Source organism: Aedes albopictus, chromosome 1, assembly GCF_035046485.1.
Source record: "Aedes albopictus strain Foshan chromosome 1, AalbF5, whole genome shotgun sequence".
NCBI lineage: Eukaryota > Metazoa > Arthropoda > Insecta > Diptera > Culicidae > Aedes > Aedes albopictus.
In genome coordinates this window covers 36,419,065-36,436,513 of record NC_085136.1, presented here as the reverse complement: position 1 = coordinate 36,436,513, position 17,449 = coordinate 36,419,065, and the positions used below count along the sequence as shown (strand labels likewise).

Sequence of the window (17,449 nt, the reverse complement as noted above, 5' to 3'; positions counted from 1 at the left end):
GTGTGTGTGTGTGTGTGTGTGTGTGTGTGTGTGTGTGTGTGTGTGTGTGTGTGTGTGTGTGTGTGTGTGTGTGTGTGTGTACAAAAAAGGTCACCTAACTTTTAGATAGTACACATCAACCGATTTTAACGACCAACGGTTCATTCGACGCGGAATCTGGTCCCATTGTTTCCTATTGAAAATGGTTCGGATCGGTCCAGCCGTTCCGGAGTTATGGCCATTTAGGCGTTCCGGACCGGTACCCCAGGAAGGGGCCAGATATGAAAATGCAACAAACCCATGCATGCGACCCATCAAACCACGGCATTTTAGATTATCTTATGAACGGGAAGTAGGGAAATAGTCTCAGACTATATCTGAACCGGTAGTGTTCCGGAACCGGTTCCGGGTGTCCTGCCGGAAGTGGCCAAATATAAAGGTGAACATAACCCATGCATGCGACACATCAAATAGCGGCTTTTTCGATAACCAGTTGAATGGTAAGCAGGAAAGTAGTTTCAGACCATATTTGAACCGGTAGTGTTCCGGAACCGGTTCCGGGTGTCCTGCCGGAAGTGGCCAATAAAAATATTGAACCAAACCCATGCATGCAACGCATCAAAGAGCAGCTTTTTCGATAACCAGATGAACGGTAGGCAGTGAAATAATTTCATACCTTATCTGAACCGGTTGTGTTCCGAAACCGGTTCCAGGTGTCCCGCCGGAAGTGGCAAATTAAAAAAGTGAACCAAACCCATGCATGCGACACAACAAAGAGCGGCTTTTTCGATAACCAGATGAACGGTAAGCAGGAAAATAGTTTCAGACCATATCTGAACCGCTTATACAGGGGATAGACAAAATGATCGGGACAGGCAAAATTTTCACTTTTCAAAAAATGTTCAATTAACTGTAACTTTTCGAAAAGTGCATTAAATATTCTCAAATTTTTACTGTAAGTTCTTCAACTAGCTGTGTATCAGTAGACAAAATTTGGAAAAGATCGGACAATTCTTCACGAAGTTATAAAGATTTTTGAAAAAGATAAAATTATCCGATAGCCAACTTTGAGCTGTTATATCTCCGGATTCAATTAACCGAATGTAATGAAATTTTGACCATTAATGACTTATATAATGAGCTATGAAAAACCATTGACTTAACTTAATATTCTTAACACGGAAGAAAATTATAACGATTAGATTATTTTTCTAATAAAACACCAAACTATCCAAAACATCAACATCGTTTCAAAATTCAAGATGCAAATTATAGTTTATTTTGTTTCCCTCTAATTGATTTATATATAAATGCGTTTTAAAGGAAAGTAACAAAATAGCCGCCAATAAATTGAAAAAGTAATGGGATGCATATTAAAAATAGACCAATTAACTAAAAAATCGTGAAAAAAATAAAACCGCTATAACTATTTCGCTTGTTAAAAATTTCAAGTTAAGTCAAATGTTTTCCAGAGTTTATTATATAAGTCATGAATGGTCAAAATTTCATTGCAATCGGTTCATTGAATCCGGATGTATAGCAGCTCAAAGTTGGCTATCGGATAATTTTATCTTTTTCAAAAATCTTTATAATAGGGGTTTTCAGACCTTTTGCTTCGCGGTGCACTTTTTAGAAATAAATCGTCACACGGTGCACTCTTTTAAAATTTCTAAAAGATTTTGTTTGTTTGATACAAAACTCTAGTGTATTTTTCGATGTCACTTCCTGGTACATACACTAGATATGCCGTTGAAAAGATTTTCTTTCACCGATCATGACTATGACTTGATTGTTTTTCTTTATTACTTGTCGACCTTTACTTTCCTGCTGGTGGTTTTTTATTTCGAAGTTCCAGTCCAGATCTTCGAGAATTCTTAGCGAAATCCGCAGAAAATCCCTGGTGAAATTGTTTCCAAAAAAAATAACATTTTTTTTGGAGGACTCCTGGTGAAAGACCCGGTAAAGTTCTGCTTCTATACATAACAGATTTGTTACATAGCTCCTAAGCCTATTGTTTATAATTCTTGGAGATTTTTATAAGAACTGGTGAGATTTTTGGAAGAGCTCCCTCAGTATTCACGCCAAGCTTATTGACCTTCTCGAGAATTTGTAGCATTTCCACAAGTTTCTCTTCGGCCTCTAGGTTGTGCGACAGGGTAAAATGTGTGTTGGGCACTTTGCGACGATTAACTCAAATCCACACACCAGCGCACAATTTGCGCGCCGATTGCCTGTGCGCCAAGTTTTTCACTAGCCAAATCACTATTAATCAGTGGTTTAATGAAGTAAAAGCGTTGTTACCGTCAATAATATCTTTGTTGTACATTATTTCCAGACATTAGGAAATTTAATGTTTTAGACAAACAATCTCGCAAAAAATGGTTCCGAACCCTAAGACAGATAGAGCTCTTGGCGCGAACCACTTTGACACTTGTTTATTTACATTTTGTATGGCGCACAACCCGGCGCATGGGCTGTCGGCGCACAAGTTGTTCCAGTATGCGGATTTCAGAAAAGATTCGCAATATAAGAATATTTGACAAAATTTCCTTTGAAAATAATAAGCATGTTCTCTGAGATTAACTTGGTAAATTCCATGTGAATTTACAGAGATCCCATCTCGCTTTTTTTAAAGACAGATTCCTTAACTCAACTTAAAAACTATGGTTGATTTCCGACGCGACCCATTGTAGATTTTCCTCGTGGATATCCAAAGATCTCTAGAACTGGGATTTAATTTCTATGATTTTATCAGAAGATTTCCTACAGTTCCATCGTAAGATCGCTTTGTTATGTTTTTTTTTGAAGTTTTCTAAATTCTATATAAACATATTTAGTATCTTACATTGCAGGTCCAGTCAATAAGAATTAATTTCTAATTAAAAATAAGCTTTTTTAAGATACTTAATACTTCGATAGAACCCGAATCATTTTGTTTTGGTTTTATAATGGTTAAATCAGGCCTCCTATATTCAGTGTAACTATAAGATTAATTTTGAGTGGTTTAATTACAAAACACATACTAATCATGATTGTGAAGGCAACATATTTGGAAGACACGCGGTGCACTTAACAAAGCTTCACGGTGCACCAAGTGCACCGCGGTGCACGATCTGAAAACCGCTGCTTTATAACTTTGTGAAGAATTGTCCGATTTTTCCCAAATTTTGTCCACTGATACACAACTAGTTAAAGAACTTACAGTAAAAATTTGAGAATATTCGATGCACTTTTCGAAAAGTTACAGCTAGTTGAACATTTTTTGGTAAGTGAAAATTTTGCCTGTCCCGATCATTTTGTCTATCCCCTGTATGGATATTAAACTGACGAAGTTGAAGGGGTGAATCCAACTGAATGCGTCTGACGATGACCGAAGAATAGTAGGTCAAATAACATATCTGAACCGGTTGTGTTCCGGAACCGGTTCCAGGTGTCCCACTGGAAGTGGCCAGTTAAAAAAGTGAACCAAACCCTCATATGCACATCAAATCATCAAAAAAGTTGGATAACCAGATGAACCGGCAGCAAGAAAATAGTCTCTGACCACACCTCAGATGGCCAGCAGTGTTGCAGAATCAGGATTGAATGCATCGCTGAAATTACGAAAGTGAACGGTGTCCGGTCATTTGGCCGAATGCCGTTTGGCCGAATGTCGTTTGGCCGAACGCCATTTGGCCGAATGCCATTTGGCCGAAAGGGTCGTTTGGCCGAATGCCGTTTGGCCGAATTATTATCAAAAGGATTTGGAGGCGTGGGCAAACTCTGGATAACATTCTAGCTGCCAATATGATCATCAGAAATATTTCCTTCTTTTAATCATAGGCTATACTTTCAAGTTTTACCATCAAGGGATTAGTTGGCGTTGAAACTGGGACTTTTTTTGTCAGAGATTTTTCCTTCTTTGAATCGAAGGCTGTTCTTTCGAGCTATACTGATATAGGCAACATTGGCAAGATCACTTAAGTTCATCATCCTTATTCGGCCAAATGGCATTCGGCCAAATGGCGTTCGGCCAAATGACCCTTTCGGCCAAATGGCGTTCGGCCAAACGGCATTCGGCCAAATTGCGTTCGGCCAAATGACCCGGAACCAAAGTGAACAAAATCAATACAAGCGATAAATATGCGAAAAATAACAAAATCTTAATAAAAATTATAGCGACTTGTCAAATCACACCATTTTAGATTCCTGAGACGCAATTATGCAGTAAGATGAATCAACGTTGTATGGGGAAATTTTAATTTTATAGCATCAATCCCCTTTTGCGGTTGAAATTACAAGGCACAATTTAGATGCAACAGGTTGAGCCCTCGTGCTCTGTAACACGGTTGAAATTTGAATGGGTTTTATTATGAGAAATTTCACTAGCTTGCACTTTTTTTTGTCAAATGTTACATAACTCTTATAACCAATGCAATGATAATTAAATAAAGGCTAAAGTGTGCAGAGAAAAAATTGCCGAAATGTCTTGATAATGATCGGCATCCAGTGCTAGTGAAGGTGGTCAAGCAGTCAACTGAGAGGTTTGATATTTTCCAGCTCTGCTTATACGTTTAACATAATACATAACTTCGGAATATGAGCCATCAATAAGTTTTCAAATTCGATTATGGCTTTGATATAATTGTTGCTTTTCTGAATAAGGCTGACACAAATTTCGATTTTCTCTTAAGTCAAGAGGGGTCCCCCTTGGAAATTTTATTCGGAATTCATCATTTTGAGGAAGGACACACATAAATAGGTCAACCAATAAATTTTTAAATTTTAAAGTGAAATTAGAGTCCAGAAAATTTATTACTAAATCCGATGAGTTAAGCGGATTTGCTCATTGTTTGGGTAGTTTTTCATCAAATACATTAATTATTCATCAACTCTACTCCCCCATTGTAAAGGTGCCATGATGCATCACTAAGCTTTCGAACGAATCATTGACTTTTTGCTTTTCAATGCTTGTTTGCCTCGCATTTTTGAATTGATAAAAAACTGTCAATTCTGCAGCAACGTATAAGAAAAAGTATCATCGCAATCACTGTGAGTGAGCATATAGGATGATACTTTTTCATACGAATATTCACTTTGGTGGCAAAGAATTATCACTTTGAAATTTCGAGCCACAAATCCAACATGGCTCTCGATGCTGATGATGCCATAAAAAGTCAACGAGAACTGTGATAAAAGAAGAAGATGGGATTTGTTACGTTCTAGAGTATTCTCAGAATTCAGGAACACTTTGGCTTATGGCTCTTGAGTGCATATTCGACGAGAAAGGCACTATCACCACTAGGTGGATTAATCTAGGTTTTTTTTAGAATGTTTTGGCCTGTGTGCCGTAACGCCTATTGAGTTTTCATAAATACTCTCATCCCATAGTTTTATTTGCTACAGTGCCTTTTATAGTTTTACAAATTTTAAGCGACGGATATTCAAAATTTCAATAATTCCACCAGTAACCTGATAAGATTGCTTTAATTACTCAATGAGAGCACACCAATAATGCGTGCTCTAATGCCGTTTGTTTATCAGAAACCTGAAGCAATGATATGAAAACATCAGTCAGATGTTTACCAATCAAGCTTTGTTGAATAGCGTAACTTCTGGAGAAAGCCTAAAACCCAAACCTAAAATTGATAGATGATTGAATTTATCGAAAAATACAAGTAAAACTCACATAGAAATTGAAAAGAATACTTAACAAATGTGTGCGGCACTCATTAGATATGAAGGCTTCCGCAAACTTATTCGGAAAATATAACATCTCTATGTATTAGGTCAAAACTTCTACCAGATAGATCTGGACTCGAACTTGGTGTGATGGTTAAAGTACATGCCGGTTTCGGCGCAGAGTTTGTCGTGCTCATCTAACCTTTTGACATTTTAAAATCATTGCTGAAATAAAAAAATAGTTTGAAACATCGTATATAACGCTTCGTAATACAGATTTGTAAGAAAAACTCTTTCAAGACTTCAACTGGAAAAGAATTTCTCAAGAAACTTTTCCATGTATTATACCTTCTACCGAATTTGTCTTAATCGATTTCTCCTGAAATTTCCATTTTTTTTCGAGAGATATATCCTGGAAGAGTTTCCATATTTTCTTAGAATTTTTGCTAGTGTCTCCCAATATTCTGCCTAATATTCTCCGTTACTCTGCTAAAAATTCCTGTTTGGAATCTTGACTAAAGACAGGAACTTAACTTGTTTTTTTTTTGCATTTGGGTTCATCGGAAAATTTAACCAAAATATTATGTATGGTCCCGCATACAGCAAATGCTAAAAACATACCATTGAGCTAGATCTTGATGGTCGGTCCAAGATAAGAAGCATATTCGAATTTTTTTCTGTCTTTATTATACAAACCTGGGAGTGATTTGTCTTGCGTTATTTAAGATATTTTTTAACACTCAATAATTTGAGATTAGCTCGATCTTCGATAGATGATAAGGACATTTATACTATGTATTTGTTTTCGAAATTTATTAGACATTCCGCGGAATTCCGTTAGATTTCGTCAAAATCTATTTTTTTTAAACGAAATTTTTAGAATTTAGCGAAACGAAACGAAATTCAAAATCATAAATTTCGTTTAGCTGAAGTCCGTGGAATTCCGCGGAATTTCGTTTGGAGTTGTATTTGGCGGATCTTTTCGGTATACCGCATACCCTTACAACAAAGAACAGCAGCAACAAAACCAGATCAGTATCAATTGGAAGCACGCCAAAGGCGAAGATACACAGAATACACTGTTTGTATAAATCGCATAATGCGAAACCGTATAGGTGAAAATTTAAACTAATTAACAACGTCTTCATAATCCCGCCCTTATTCAACCTCAAGTGAGACTAAAGAAGGGCAGCCGATTGTCTCGGGGAAGCACAAGGTCCACTGCACCATTGCTCCGGTTAGCGCAGTAAGGGCAACATACTGTGGAGGGCGCCCTGGAACTCCACAGGCTCCGCTTGCGGTTAGGTTTTTATTAGATCCCCCTAGCCATTCATTCCTGGGCACGGTAAGCATGAAGCCGCATCACACTATGAATTAGGGGTCCCCTGTTAGTGGACTCTTATCACCGGAACAGGCGGTCCGTAGTGTTATTCTTAGCCAATTGAGACAATCGCTACCTACACTATCTAGGCTGATCGAGAAAAGAAGTTAATATTGATGATCAACTTCATACGGGCCCGAACAGCCGTAACAATAGAGTTAATAAACTATAGAGGACGAATGTCGCTGCTGTTCCCTTTGTTCTCGCTCGCAAACATGTCGGGTATCTATCTGTCAAACTGCATACTTTTTCGCTGTGACACTTATAGCCCGGCCTATCTCCGCCAGCAAGAGATGTTTCGGCAGCGACGCCAGCGACATTCTTCCTCTATAGTTTATTACCTCTATTGCCGTAACAGCCGTAACCGCCGTGGTTGATCTAATAGATCAATCTGGCTGAAGTTTTGGATGATTTGGATGGCATAGATCATATTGTATCCACGTGACTACAACATTTATGAGGGATGTTCTGGATCTCTGGGATGTTATGGTGTAACTAATTATAATCTATAATCTTGTTTTTGCAAATTGTTATCATCTGATGGTATCTGTGTCAAAGAAACCATACAGCCATCTATTGCGATTTTTTTTTCGACTTAGACTTTGATGCAATAAATTTCGTACTCATATTTCGCTTTCGATTTCGCTGTCAATCTCAGTCGCAGGGTTTTTGCAACTCGCCCGATAATGTGACAGTTTTCGCCGGCCGTCTCAATGTTTACCATTAAAGTCTTTTGTTCTCGGTCCACCAGTTGGTCATGTTTACACAACAAAACCAGCTGGTGCACCGATGTTTACGATCATCCTTATTGTTCTCGGCTACCAGCTGTTTATGTTTTCATAACAAAATCAGCTGGTTTCGCCTGAATCGGGGAAAGACGGCGAAAATGTGTCATAAATGTTAGGTTAGTACCATATTAGGGCGAGTTCAATTTCGTCGCCAAAGTCTGATTATTCGTAAAAAATACAATATTGTCCCTGATTTTATACAGCTAATCATACACACAAAAAATCGATTGATAGTTTCAGCTACATTTAGCTGAATTTTGCCAAGCTGGCGGTTCCAGCAAAAATTTTGCTGAAATTCAGCAAACTTGCTGATTGGTACAGTAAACTCTGCTGCTCACCAGTAACGTTTTGCTGAAATACAGCAAACTTTGCTAAAAGTTCAGCCAAAAAAAATAATTGCTGCACCCTTTAGCTCGACAGCAAAATATCGCTGAAAGCGTTTGGTGTGTAAAAAGTGGGCTCATATGATCCATCCGTACCGAAAGGGTTAACGAACAAGAGACAGTAGTAAAATGGATATTTTGATAGTTGCACCTCCTATTGTCATAGCTGGTGCTATAGCAAAAACTGTTAACACTATTGTATACGTCAGCGTGGCACACACTTATTGTAGCTTTCTCAGAAGTTTCATCTTAGTCAAACTCGTAGTACCGCTTCCTCAAGTGTTCAACGATGGAAGTTTCGAAGTAATTATTAGATGGTCAGCAACTCTCCATTGCTGTTCTGTGTGCGAAAAAATACCCATCTACCATGTTGACGACGACACGATTAAACATGGCCTTGCATGCCTGTGGCTACCGCTCAATCAGTACGGATGATGCCAAAGAAATTGTCCTTCAGATCAACAAAATGACTGAAAGTGTCAACGAAGCAGCCATGTTCCTGGCCCATTTGTTCCACGAGAGCGGCGGGTTCCAGCACCGTAGTGAGAGCAATGGACCGAAAAAAAGTTATGCCCCTTACTACGGCCGAGGCTACATCCAGATAACCTATTACTACAACTATCGGGATGCTTCGAAGGTGATCTACGAAAATGAGCAAGTACTACTGGACTTTCCCGACAAAGTGTCCGAAACTGTGTACATGTCGATGCGCGTTTCGGTGTGGTTCTGGAGGACCAAGGTTCGTCCCGCTGGAGGGCCTTCGAGCAACGACTTCTACCGGACAACCGAGGTGATCAATGGTGAACTTGAGCCTCCGGGCAGTTTCCTGGCAAACAGGAGATATGGCCTCTATGTTGATGTGGCCGATGTTCTCGGAGTCACTAACAAAGCCAAAAGTTGAAATGGTAGTGAGATCGACAGTTCACAGAAGACAAATGTAAGATGTTCGTATTGACGATGTCCAAAGTACGTATCTGAAGCGTATAAATTCATTTATGTTGGAAGTTTCGAATAAAGTATTGAAAGCATTCTGAAGTGTTTCGAGCAATCCGAAATCCCCAACTGATTTTGAATTACTATCTGATAGTGGGATATTCATTTTGATAATTTGCTTAGTTTTCTGCCAGAGTTTCTAAAGAAAAGGGGATTTTTGTTTCCAAAGTTAGGTAGAAAAGAATACCATCGTTGAAGGTGACAATGAGACAGAGGGGCTAGATTGGGTCAAAATATTATCTGAAATATCTCATCAAATATTGCGAATATCGAATCACAAATTATATGATGGGACCCTCGTAGTTGCCAGCTGTGCCTGTCAAAAAATAAGGTTTCTGATTTATTTATTTTTTAAAAATCATCGAAAAAAGCGTGAAAATAAGTGGCATTTCTACTTTTAAGGCTCTATGAAACATCACATTTTTAGGTGGATTAATACTTTTTAGAATCTGAAAACTATAATATATTATTGATAGCTTGTATTAACCGTGATCGGAACTTTATCAAATTGCTTTGCTGTCAGTGCGGAACGAATTCGGTTCCCTTGACCCATGGTTCCAAAATCTCTGGATGTATTCCTGAAGGAATTCCTTGCAGGAATTGCTGGGGACAATCTTGAAGGAATTTATGGAGGATTCCCGAACAAATCTGCGAATGCACTTCGGAAGGTTTTTCTGGAGACAATGCTAAAACAATTCCTCGAGAAATTCTTGGAGAATACCCTGGCCAAGCTGCTAACCCAGTCAACCAGTGATCGTATAAGACGTTGCATAAGATGATAAAGTGGAGGCGATATGCGTACATTTTACATGCGCCTAAATGGAGGCATGTACGCATATGGCCTCCACTTTATCATCTTATGCAACATATTATACGATTACTGGTTGTCTGGGAAAGGTATCCTTGTAGTATTGCCTTCCAAGGCTTCCAAGACAAATCTCTGGTGGAATTCCTCAAGTAGGTCTTGGAGGAATTTATTTAAAAAATGCAGAAATTCCTGAAGATGTTCATGTAGAAATTCTTGGGTGCATTCCTGGAGGTATCCTAGGAGAAATTTTTGACAGAATCTCTGGCGCAATTCATCCCTGCAGGAATTCCTGGAAAAATCTCTAAAGGATTCCAAGAGGCATTATTGAAGGATTCCGTGGCGGAATTCCTGGAGGAATCCTTGGGCGAATATCTGGAGGAATTGCTGGGAGAATTGCTGGAGGAATTCCTGGCGCAATATCTGGTAGACTACCTAGAGGAATCAGTGGAGAAATTCCAGAAAGAATTACTAAAGGAATTTAGCAGAATTCTTGGAAGAATTCCAGGAGGAATCCGTGGAGAAATTGCTGGAAGAATCCCCGGAAAAATCCCTTCTCAAGCAACCGAAAGTTGGGATAAAATAGCATGTTTGGGTTTAATCAGCTATTAGAAGGAAGATGAACAGCATTTTATACAGCTCACTTTTTAGGTAATTATCCGAACTTGAGTTCACAAAAAGTACACTTGTGCCGCTGAAAAGTACGCTATGCAGCTCAGAAATAAGCTGCGAAAAAATGAAAAAAATGCGCTTAGTCCTCAAAAGTAATTTATTATTCTGAGACATTAGTACATGTGGAATCCAAATTGACTAACACCTTGAAATAATGTTTGATGTTTTTTCCTTACTGAGACTTTAACTCGGGTTCTCCTCGTGGAAATCCGTTGCCTAACCACTACTCCATGTATGTGTTGTTACACACTGCGGGATTTTACTCAGTGTGTTGATATCATTTATTAGAGCTCAATCAGGTTCGCGTGTGAACTTTCTCTGAACTTAAAATTCACTGAGAGACATTTTTTTAATGCCGAAGGTTAAAAAGAAGTTTACGTGGAACTTCTTGTAAACTTCAATTCAATTGAGGTTTCCTTGAAGGAATTCCTGTAGGATTTTCTAATGGAATCCCTGGAGAAATTCCTGGGAGAATCCCAGAAGGAATCCCTGGAGGAAGTCCTGGGGAAATCCCTGGATAAATAACTTGAGGAGTTCTTGAAGGAATCCCTGGAGGAATACCAAGAGGAATTTGTGGACGAATCCCTGGAAGAATTCCTGGAAGAAATTTCTGGAAAAATTCCTGGAGGAACTCTTGTTCGTATCCCTGGAGTAATTGTTGCGAGAATCGCTGGGGAAATTTCTGCGGGAATTCCTGGAAGAATACGTGGAGGAATTCTTGGAAGACTCTTTAAGGAATCCCTGAAAATCCCTGGAGAGATTCCAGGAGGAATTTTTAGGCGAATATCTGTTGGGCGAATATTTCTGGAGGAAAGGAATATCTGGAGGAATTCCTGGAGGAATCCGAGAACACATTTCTGGAAAAATCTTCGGAGAAATTACTAAAGGAATTTAGAGAGGAATTGTTGGAAGAATTACTGAAGGAATTCTTTGAGGAATCTTTTGAGGAATTCCTGCAGGAACTCTTGGAGGAATTTCTGGGAGAATCCCTGGAGGAACTCCTGGAGGATTCCCTGAAGGAAGCCCTAGAAGAAATCATTGAGGAATGCCTGGAAGAATCCTTGGAAGGATTCATGGGAAAATCCCAGAAGGAATAAAAGAGTTCCTGAAGGAGACCCTGGAGAAATTCCTGGAGGAATTCCTGGCCGGGTTTTCACCTGGAGGAATTTTTTAGAGACTTTTTCAAGCAATTCCTGAAAAATCCCTGCAGGAATTCCTGGAGGAAGCTTTGGACGAATATCTGGAGTAATTTCTGGAGAAATATTTGGAGAAATCTCTGGTGGAATTCCTTGAGAATGTACTGACGGAATTTTGGAGGAATTCCTGGAAGAACCTTTGGAGTAACTCCTGAAGGAATCCCTGGAGGAATTCCTGAAGGAGTCCAGGAAGAAATTCCCAGATGAATTCCTTTAGGAATCCGTAGAGGATACCCTGGAGGACTCGTTTTGAAATCCCTTGAGAATTCCCTGAAGGAAACCCTAGAAGAATTCGTGGAGGGATCCCTGGAGTAATTCTTGGAGGAATACCTGAATGAACTCCTGAAGGAATTCCTGTAGCAATCCTTAAATTCTTTTTTTCTTGAATTCCTAGATGATTTTTTGGAGACGAATTTGGATCCCAGAAGCAAATGCTGGATGAACCCCTAAACGAATTCCTGGATGAATCTCTGAATGAATTTCTAAAAGAATGCGGAAAGGAATTTGTGGAGGAATTCCTGGAAATATTCCAGGATAATTCTTGGAGGAATCCTTGGGCAAATATCTAAAGTATTTCCTGAAGGAATTCCTAGAGGAATCACTCAAGAAACACTGGAGGATTTCCTAAAGGAATTAAAAAAAATCACTGAAAAAATGCCTGAAGGAATTTGTAGTAGTAGTAGTAGTCCCTGGAGAAATTCCCAAAGGAATTCCTGGAGGAATTCTTGAAAGACTTCCTAAAGGTCGTTCACACCTAAATTCGGACACAGAAAAAAATATTCTAAAAAAACAACAGCATGAATTCATGGTTCTACCCTTACTTACCTTACCGATCAGGCTAAGGCCGGGGTGGCCTCTGCTGTACATAGTAGTGTCTCTTCGACACATTAATGACTAATCCGATTCGCCTGACTTCATTCTTTAGTCGTTTCCGCCATAGTCTCAAATTTGCGAGCTATAATATCAATATCGAAAGACCATCACCTTGCCGTAATCTTCTGCGCGATTCGAAGGGACTCGAGAGTGTCCCTAATACTCGAACTACGCACATCATCGTCGCCCTGATCAATTGTATCAGTTTATCCGGAAATCTGTATTCGTGCAAAATCTGCCATAGCTGGTCTCGATCAATTGCATCATACGCCGATTAAAAATCGATGAACAAATGATGTGTGGGCTGAGCGTGGGCACGTTGTATTCGCGGCATCTCTGCAACATCTGGTGGATGGCGAACATCTGGTTCGTTGTAGCGCGTTCACCCATGAATCCTGTCTGATATTGCCCCATGAGCTCTCTTGCAATCGGTGATAGACGGCGGCATAAAATTTGAGAGAGTATACTGTAGGCAGCGCTCAGGATTCCCGCAATTCAACTTGTCGCCTTTTTTGTAGATGAGACACACGATACTTTCCATCCATCCACTCCTGTAATACTTCCACATCCCAAATGTTGGTAATGACCCAGTGTAGTGCACTCACCAGTGCTTCTCCACCTCATTTTAGAAGCTCACTTGGTAGTTGATTTGCTCCAGCGGCCACGTTGTTTTTCAACCGGCCAATCTCTTCCTTAATCTCTCGGAGGTTGGAGGAGCCGGAAGTCTTTCATCCTGCGCACGTACTTCTAGATCCGTTACCACGCCACCTTCGATGCTTGTAACGTCGCCATTGAGGTGCTCATCGTAATGCTGCCGCCACCTCTCGGCCACCTCAAGCTTGCTCGTGAGAAGATTCCCGTGATTGTCTCGGCACATGTCGGCTTGTGGCACAAAGCCTCTGCGAAATTGTCATTTGTATATGTTTGTTGATAAGATGCTAGTACACAGGGGTCAAATGTCTGGGTTGACTCCATCGGATCTTTAAACATATGTTTACGCTGCAGTTCACTTCTTGCCAAATATTTGACCCCGTGTCCTAGTCGTAGCATTAGTTTCTGAATCGATGCTATTTCAGCAGTGACAGGCTGTCGTCATGCCTAGGAATCGTTGCTCGACGAAAAGATTGGCTTTAAAAGAAGGGACGATAGTGCATCAGCAAACAGCGATTAAAGCAAATAGGGTATGAGTTCCATAAATAATCTCACTCTCCCATATTCATTCTATTCGAAAACAAGCGAATACGGCATCGATTGATTCCGTTCTTTTAGGTTTCATGCGTGCTCACTTCTATCAAAAAATACAAAAATAAGAAACAAAATAAACAGCGCTTCATTCCTTTGTTTACAGTAGGATGAAAATGGGAGCCACATGCTTAATAAGGGAACCAATACCCTATGCGTATCAGGTATCAGGTATCAGTAGGTCGGCTCAAGAGGCACGTTCTCCTCCATTTGGGAAATTTGTGCCATCACCATGAATACGAGCCTATTCATCATTTACCTGAGGAAGAGCGAAGGGAGGAATCGGGGATGGGATAGGGAATGGGAAGGCAAGGGAATAGGGTAGACATAATCGCATTAGCGTACCACAGCGGGTTCATAAAGCGCCCTGAAAAGGGCACTGTAAAAAACGCATAAAGCGTAAAGTGAGCCTGTAGCTACTTGCCACAACGGGTTCAGAACAACAGAACATCCTGAAGATTCAGGCTTCTTAGGTCAGTTTCACACAATCAAGTGTTTACCTAGTGTCGTAACGAAAGATGAAGTTGAGAATCACATCTAATCGCTACCACAATAGTAACCAGAATGCCCGCTCTTTTCATTCGAGCTCAAGCTTCCCTTCTTTTCCCTCGGCTCGGCACAAATCGGAGCTACGTTCGTCCGAGCCATCAATTGCCGTAACCGTTCTCGCATCGGGTTCAGGTGACTATCTGTCTCGCTTTTGCTCGCGTTTCAGACACGGTTCCAGCAAATCTTCGTTAAGTTTTGCTACTTTATGACGTTTCCACGCTGATTCGCAAAGGGATGTCTCAAATCAAGGAGAATACATTTTACTAAGGTGGCGCAGATAAACATTGCAAACCACTGTTTGTCTCTTCCACTCTTCTGGTGTTCTTATGCAACTAAAATAGTGACGTCACTATTTCAGTTCCATAAGAACACCAGAAGAATGGAAGAGACAACCAGTGGTTTGCAATGTTTATCTGCGCCACCTTAGTAAAATGTATTCTCCTTGGTCTCAAATAGCGTGTATGTTTGCTTTTTCGATGCACACATAAGCAAATCCAGCAAATTGATTTAATATTCTAATCTAACCCTCTACACCTAGTACTCGGAAACGCAGTTGCGTAAAAACTGGGTAGTTACATATTAAATGATTCATAGTTCCACAGTCGGATTCTCAGCTAAGATATACAAATGAAGCAGCCTGTTAAGGCTTGTGATGAACAAAAACCAGAGTTATCTCAATTGCGTTTCTGCTACGAGATTCCTCAAAAGTCATGGCAAGACTCCCGCATGGGGGCATCCACAAACACTCAATTTCCTAATCGCTGCTTGACGTAATGCCGAGAAGAGATGTTGGTTTTTGAGCATTTGGTAAATCCAATTGGAAATCATTGAAAGATAAAGAAAACAATCCATGCGGCTTCCAATATGGAATCGAAAGGTACGTGTTCAAAAGTATCCTGGAAATCCGAGAAAACACTTAAACAAAATTGTTTTGAATGAATGCTCTTCCGATATCGTAAACAACAATGTGTAAACAAATCACTGTGGACTTTATATTTTGGTAAGCATGTTGGTTCCCATGGAGAGGCATGTTTCTTAGAAAAACATCACGGGTGTGATGCTCGACAAAGCGTTCTAAACATTTCAGAAGAAAGAGGTCAAATTGATAGGTTAGATCTTCATACGAAGACATTATCCACTTACGGAATAAACTTGACAGTATAATCCCACAAAAAAAATGGGAATAGCAAGGCGACAAACAAACAGTTTTATCAAAACATTTTGGGGCTCGAGGCATGATATGCAAGATTGTCATTTCAATTTTACTGAAAGTAGCCAACATCGGGTCAAACGCAAAATGCGGAACCATATAGGTGTTAATTAAAACATTACATCTACATAGAAATCCTCCCTACGAAAGTAAGGTTCTTGGACCAAAGCTGTTCTTTTATGCTGAAGATTGATCTGACTTGCTGTGCGACTTGCTTAATGCTAAGATTGATCTGAGCTGTCATAACCAAAGCCACTACCCAAACTAGGCACGATCGAACTCTTACAATCAAAACACAAGAAAAAAAGAGCAGCGATAAAAACCAATTCGGTATCGAATGAAGAACGCCAGAGACGAACATACACAGAGGACACTGTGAAGAACGCATAATGCGAAGAGCCATATAGGTTATAATTGAAGCTAATAAACCACATACTAATAATCCCACCATTATTGAGCCTTGCAGTTGAGGCTTAAGAAGGATAGCAGATTATCTCGGAGAAACACAAGGTCAACTGCACCATTGCTCCGGTTAGCGCAGTAAGGGCAAAATACTGTAGAGGGCGCCCTAGTATTCCACAGGCTCCGTTTGTAGTTAGGTTTTTATTAGACCCCCCTAGCCATTGATTTCTTGGCACAGTAAACATAAAGCCGCATGACACCATGAATTAGGGATCACCTGTTTAGTGGACTCTTACCACTGGATCAGGCGATCCGTAGTGTTATTCTTAGCCAATTGAGACAACCGCTACCGACACTACACAGCTATCTAGGCTGATCGGGAAAAGAAGTTAACATTGATGGTCAACTTCTAAACGAGCCCGAACAGCCTGCAATATCCCTATGCGTGGATGGAGCAACAACAGTATTGTTCAAAATGTGTTCTACAGCATAAAGCCGATACAATAAACAAACAGTTATTCAGAAAGTGTCTGAGTGTGTTTCAGGATGTTTCGCTATGAAAATTTACATGAATTCAAGAATAATTCACAGGCACAAAAAAGGTACTCAGTTAATTTCAGTGGAAATGTATAAAAATTCTTGCAGCTGAGAATCTCAGTCTGAGATGCAGTGACAATGGTTTCGAAACTCACCTTTTGAAAATATCAGAGATGATGAACTTACGTTCACTACTGTTTATTCCGTACTGTATGTGCACGTTTACTTACGATTACAAATGCTTATTAAATAAATCAACCAATACGAATCGCCTTTTAATTTGACAGGTCCGTGTATGCCAATGTTTACAACATTGTTTACAACAACCGTACAAAGGTGCAAATACAGAATTGTCATTTTCATAGGAGAATTTTCAAAGGCCTTACTGACAGCCACGATGTATACATTTCTTCTTCCTACTTATTTTTACAATTTTGTGCGCCGCACAATGGTAAAACAATGAATTATTGGTCAAAAATCATTGGCACATTGAATTTTCTGCGACAGAGCATAAAAAATGGATTCGTTACGCTGGTTGAGGAAAACTATCATTATTTTTTATTTTGTTTACAACAAACGAAGCAAAACTCCACTCAACCAATGTGCGATTTTCAACTCCGTTTGCCGTGACAGTTTGTGACAGGTCTTCCTTGACATTAAGTTAGCACGCAATCGAAGCCAGCTGTCTCCTCTCTTTCTCAGCTCAAAACCAGCTGATTTTAAACGTCTTCTGATAAGGCCTCTCTTGTGCTTCGCGTGAAGTCTATAATCACATTAT

At 39.8% G+C, this 17,449-nt stretch overlaps 1 protein-coding gene across 1 annotated transcript; it reads left to right on the top strand.

The window, feature by feature from the left end:
- Nucleotides 1–8,583: 8,583 nt before the first annotated feature.
- On the top strand, nucleotides 8,584–9,093 carry LOC109428593 (uncharacterized). The gene has a single exon (XM_019704391.3). The coding sequence runs from the start codon at nucleotides 8,584–8,586 to the stop codon at nucleotides 9,091–9,093; it is 510 nt and encodes a 169-aa protein (XP_019559936.3).
- The last annotated feature ends 8,356 nt before the right edge of the window (nucleotides 9,094–17,449 follow it).